This window comes from Elephantulus edwardii, unplaced genomic scaffold, assembly GCF_000299155.1.
Source record: "Elephantulus edwardii isolate Elephantulus edwardi_28Jun2011 unplaced genomic scaffold, EleEdw1.0 scaffold00057, whole genome shotgun sequence".
NCBI classification, from domain to species: domain Eukaryota; kingdom Metazoa; phylum Chordata; class Mammalia; order Macroscelidea; family Macroscelididae; genus Elephantulus; species Elephantulus edwardii.
This window is the reverse complement of record NW_006399807.1, coordinates 8,807,400-8,813,617: the sequence shown is the minus strand read 5'-3', so window position 1 is coordinate 8,813,617 and position 6,218 is coordinate 8,807,400. Positions and strand designations below refer to the sequence as shown.

At 38.5% G+C, this 6,218-nt stretch overlaps 1 protein-coding gene across 1 annotated transcript in view; it reads right to left on the bottom strand.

The window, feature by feature from the left end:
* LOC102852217 (DNA-(apurinic or apyrimidinic site) lyase-like) overlaps positions 1-2,317 on the bottom strand; it is a 16,881-nt gene extending 14,564 nt beyond the window's left edge. The window contains exon 1 of the mRNA XM_006887445.1: positions 2,261-2,317. Coding sequence (XP_006887507.1) covers positions 2,261-2,317 — 57 coding nt within the window. The remainder of the gene's footprint in view (positions 1-2,260) is intronic.
* Positions 2,318-6,218: the final 3,901 nt, after the last annotated feature.

Genomic DNA, 6,218 nt, shown 5'->3' with positions numbered 1-6,218 from the left:
TAAAAAGCAATAATATTCCGAGTAGAGGTTCTAATAATGGCATAAATCAAGTTACAGAGGGATGGTGGTTCTTACAATAAAAGGCCTATTGACTAGCAGTTTGTCTATTATAGTGTAGAGGTTAGGAACCTCAAGATGTAGAGGCTCAGCTATGCCATTTACTGTTCTTAAGTCCTGGAGCGAATTCCATCTACCACTGGGTTGTTTTACAACTTGGAAGTCCGCATGCAAGGCAGAGGTGAAGTAAGGAACCGCTTATGAGGTTTTCTGTCCATTCCAACAACTAAAACATAGTAAGAAGAGTTGGGACCTCAGAAGGCGTTTAGAACCAATTAGAAGGCTCTGTGTCCAGGAGAAAATTAATATACTTACTAGTAATGTTAATGCTCACCCACAGTCTTCTGGGAGGATCTAAATCATTGAAGTGTCCTCCTTTGTTTCCAGCTGGGAGCTGGGGCCTGTCAGTCCTGTCTGCCATGAGGACCTGATGTGGGCCACCCTTGGCCAAGTGTCCTTCAGATCCACACATATTGAAGTCTGGGAGCTTCCTCTCTACTCCCTTGCCTATCTGTGGCTCTTGTCTGTGACACTGTCTACTGAAGTGGCCCAGCTTTCCACAGTGGAAGCAATTCTGATCTCCTTTATTACTTTTAGGTGGCACTGTATATGAGTAAGACTTCCTTTTCCTGAAACAGGCCCTAAACTGGCAGCAATAACTGCCCCAATAATTGTGGCCATTCTCTGATCTTTTCTCTTCCCTCTAGATCCCAGTTGTTAAAAGAGGGGAAAATTTAAACAAATGTATAACAAATAATTTTGAACATTATAATCTTTTAAGCTTAAGGCTAGAAATATTAACAATATCATAATTTCCAATCCAGAGATACATGTTCCAAAGCAGTTCCTATTTTCCATAAATGGTTTTGGTAAGAGGAATGTTGTAAATGTGGATACATTTCCACTATTTTTCCTCCATACCACAATATAGTGTTATTCGCATGAGCAGTTATAAATCCATTGCCATCCTTACTCTAACTTAATTATTTTTTTTAAAATTTAAATTTGTTATTAATTTCAGTGAAAATTTACAGAGGCTTTGAATTTCCATTCATTCATTGTTGCACATTTGTCCCCTCCCATGGATCTTCCCTCCCCCAGAACACTACCCTCTTGAAGAAGTAAAAGAAAAATTCTTTCATTGTTTTACAAACCCTCCCCCAGGACCACTCCACCATGTAGCCATCGCTCTAGACTCCTGTCATGACAGAAATACCTAATCACATATCTCTTTTAAACAGTTTTCTCCCTCCTCTGTTTCAGTGCAGTATACGTTATTGAACCCATCTTACTCAGTCTTTCCCCAACCCCAAGGTCAGTCCTGTTTTACAGCAGTGGCACCATGCAATATTTGTCCTTTTGTGACTGGGATATTTCACTCAGCATAATGTTCTGCAGAGTCAACCATTTTGAATAATATTGCGTGAGTTCCTTGTTTTTCAATGCAGCATAGTATTCCATTGTGTGAATATACCACAGCTTCTCTATCCATTCGTTTGTTGATGGGCACTTAGGTTGTTTCCAGCTCCTTGCTATTGTGAACAAAGCTGCAATAAACATGGGTGTGCATATATCTGCTTAGATGTCAGTTATGGTCTCTTCGGGGTATAATCCTAGTAGTGGAATTGCTGGGTCAAATGGTATCTCTATTTGTAACTTTTTGAGACAGCGCCATACTGTCTTCCACAGGGGTTGCACCATTTTACACTCCCACCAACAATGAATAAGGGTTCCAGTTTCTCCACAACCTCGCCAGCATTTGCAGCAAATGTTTCAAGCCCTTTTCACTTTCCATAAGCTAGGTTGGGTCATCTCGTAGTATAGTCATTGATGAGTTTTCCTCCAATCTTGATGCCACATTCTTCTTCATATAGTTCAGCTTCTCAAATGGATTATTACATACATATTGAATAAGTATGGAGGAAGGATACAATCCTGACACATATATGTTTCAATTTAAAATACTCTGTTATCTTCTTATTCTGTTCTAACAGCTGCTTTTTGGCCTGTGTACAGGTTTGTATGAGCACAGTTGCCATTTCTAGGAGACTAGATGTGCAAATTCAGCGTGCCAGTGCTGGAGGAAGGCCTGCTCTGTTATTCCCAGCCCTTATTTCCTTCTGCATCTGTAGACCTGTGTCTCCTTGAAGAACTCCATGTATCCTGGCCTTTCAGTTGTCAAAGGGCTTCCTTGCATACACACCTGAGCTTGAAAAGATATCCCCACTCTTAGTAATTCTTCTTTGTCTGGAGTCCCCATTCTCAACTTATTTTCTTCTCCTTTTATCTCTTCTGAGATAAAAGAAGTTATAGACTACATACTAGGGAAATTTCCCTTATTCTAAATCAGGGTGTGATGCAATTATGGAGTGTTATACCCCATATTTAGTCCTTTTTACAACTATTTGGTTCATAGTTGTAGATCACAGAGGAGGGTTCATTACATATCTTGCACTTTATTCCATTATATATGTGCATTTGGGGGGGACACAATTCAATCCATGACAACACTTAAATTACTTGAGTTTCAAAGTGGTAGAGACTTCCAACGTACCGCACACATCTGGAAAAATGTTAGGAGTGCCCCATGAGAGATAAGTGAATTGGAGGGAGATACAGTGGTGCAAAATACAGAAATTACCCTAACTCTTGAAGATTTTACATAATGGTCTGATCTTTGGAACCTAACTTTGTTGATAAGTGAAGAGTGGATATTCATAGAGAAAGAAAAAGTGAAAGAGAAATAATACAATTACCGTCATTAACAAACTATTTAATTGAAAAAGATACTTTCTTAAAAACACCATAAAATTAAAAACTGATATTCATAATTGTTGTTATATACTATTGAGTCAGAACCGACTTACAGCTGATCTCCAGTGAGTTTTCAGAGGCAGTAAGTAAATCACACAGGAAGAGATTGCCCATCCTTCTCTCACAGAGAAGCTGGTGGGTTTGAACAGTGTTCCTTTGGGTTGGAAGTTCAACTTCTTATCACTAAGCTACTGGAGATTCCTGGTATAAATAATAAGAAATATAAATAAAATAAGCAAGCAAAAATCAGTAGCTTACATATTTATCAGCAATAATTACTTTGCAAATAAATGAGAGGAGAAAATCAGAATCTCATGTACAGCTTCAATAACAGTATTAACTACTTAACCAACACTAAGAAAAGGCAAACTAATATAAAAAGATACATTGTTAGAGCCTTAACAAACGAAGCTACAACTCTTTATCAATAGAATAAATGGAGAAACACACTATATGTAAGCATGGGAAAGATTAAAAGGACAATTATTTCAATTTTCTCTTAAATTAGGCTATAAAGATGTTGTTGTTGTTGTTATTGCGTGCCATTGAGTCATCTGTGATTCATAGTGACATATGTATAGTGACTTGTATATGTACAATAGCTCTGAAGACTTCCCTGTCCTGAGCCAGTCTCACTGACTGTGACATACCTATCCCATTGCCCCAGTTACTGTACCAATTCATCTCATCCAGTGTCTTCCTCTCCTGCACTGTCCCTCCCTCCACCCTTACAAGCATGATGTTTTTCTCCAAGGAATGGTCACTCCTGACCACACACTCAATATATGTAAGACAGAGCTTCAAAATCCTAACCTCCAAGGAGAAACTTGGTTTCACCCTCTACAAGACAGACCTATTTGTTTTCTTGGCAGTCTATGGTATGTTCAAGACTCTTCTCCAGCACCACAATTCAAAGGCTTCAGTTCCTCTGTCATCTTTAGTCATTGTCCAGATCTCTGATGCATAGCAAGTAGTTGTGAAAAACATGGCCTCAATCAGGCTCACCTTAGTCTCTAGACTGACATTGTTGATTATCAGGACTCTGGAAAAGTCCTTGACAACAGATTTTCCCCAATGCAATCAGTCTTTTGATTTCCTAACTTCTGGTACCAAGAGTGTTCACTGTGGAGCCAAGCAAGCTGTAACTGTTAACAACCTCAATCTATTCTCCACCCATCATGGTGCTGCTAATTAATGGGCCCAGTAAGTGAGAATCTTTGTCTTCTTGATGTTGAGCTTCAATCTATATTGAAGACTACAGTCCTTTATTTTCTGCAGCAAGCACATCAGGTCCTCATCAGTAAGCAAAGTTGTGTCATTTGCATAACATAGGCTGTTGATGAGTCTTCCTCCAATCCTGATGCCACATTGCTCCTGATAAAGACCAGCCTCTCTGAATGGTTCGTTCTGCATATAGATTGAAAAGGTATAAAGGTATGGAGACAGAATGCATCCCCAATGTACTCCCTTCCTGATTTTGAACCATGCAGTGTTTTCCTGCTCCATTCTTTTCCCCCCTCTTCTTTGTTTGTGGTTTTATTTGGATTTCTGTTCATTCATTGTTGCACTTTTCTCTCTGACCACGCCTCCCACCCCAGTTCGTTCTTCTTTTTGAAAAGTAAAAGACAAATTTTTTCATTATTATGCAATCCCTCCTCCCAAGTCCACTCCACTATGCAGCCTTCATTCTGGACTCCTGTCACGAAAATTATTAGGTTGTTTACCTTTATCATTTTGTGGTGCTTGAGTATTTTATAAATTCTAGATATAAGTCCCTTATCTGACATTTCATTACCAAATACTTTTTCCCAGTCTGTGGCTTCCCTTTTTACCCTATTGGAGATGTTTTTAGATTTGCATAGGGATTTGATTCTTAGAAGGTCCCATTAATCTATTTTATCCTCTCCTGTTTGTAGATTTTTCAGGATGCTTGCAAGACTGTTTCTGTTGTGGATTAAGACTTCTAGAGTTCTTCCAAGCTTTTCTCTAATGAAGTTTATAGTCCTTAATTTTAGTCCTAGGTCCATGATCCACCTTGAGTTGTTTTTTGTGTATGGAGTGAGGTGTGGATCTTGCTTGAGTTTTCTGCAGATAGTTTTCTAATTTTACCAACACCATTTGTTTAAAAGGCTGTCATTTCTCCACTTAACTGATTTCATCTCCTCGTCAAAAATGAGTTGACCATAGCTAGATAGGATTTTTAAAATTGCTTTTTAATGAAAGTTTATAGAAAATATAGATTTCCATTTATTGATTGTTGCACATTTTCCTCCCTACCTCCCTGATTCAAGCATAGGTTTCACATAAACACAATCTGGTGTTCTGAGATTCCCATTCTCCTCAAGGTTAACCACAGTTTTTTGTGATCGACACAATCAAATGCCTTTGCAAAGTCTATGAAACACAGATAGATATCAGTCTGGTACACTGCTTTTTGCCAAGATTCATCTGACACTGGTGATAACATCTCTAGTGCCATGGCCTCTCCTAAACCCAGCTTGTATTGTTGGCGGTTCTCTGTCAATGTACTGTTCTAGTTGTTTCTGGATAATCTTCTGCAGGATTTTGCTAGTGTGTGATATTAGTGATATTGTTTGATAATTTCCACATTCTGGCAGATCACCTTTTTTTGGAATAGGAATAAATCTGGGTCTCTTCCAGGTAGTTGTCCTCCAGATTCCTTGGCACAACCTGGTGAGCACATCAAGGGGAAAATCTGTTTGTTGAAATATGTCAATTGGTATTCCATCAATTCAAGATATCCTGTGCAAAATCCCAATAGAATTTGATGATAAGGGAACTTTTTTTTAAAAGGGGGAGGAAAGAATAATACTATACTATTTATTATTGTTGTGTTTTTTTGTTGGTTTTTGTTAATCATTGTTGTTTTAAGTTGCCATGGGTCAGTTCTGACTCATAACAAACCTGTACATGTTGTTGATTGCACAACTCATGGTGACTCTATAAACAAAAGACCTGAGGCATTTCTATAACTATCATTGTTTCTCCAAGTATATAGAGTTTCCAGAGGCATGTGGTTTAGGAAGTGGATGACGCTCCTGTTTCCAAATCTGTCTTAAACTGCACATTCCACCGAACACTGTCCACCATGGGCAAACATTGGCATTAGAGACCCCAGTGGAACAAGGTTCAGCATCACAGCAAACCCAGATTACCTCAGTACAGCAAATTGACAAGAGTGCTGTACAACTTAGAAGAATGTTCTTAAAAAAGATAATAACAAGAGATTAAGATATAATCCCTTGAAAAGCAAAAGACAAACTTCTTCATTGGTACACAATCCCCTCTTGTCTTTTGCTTTTCAAGGAGAGAAGCAAACTGGGGGT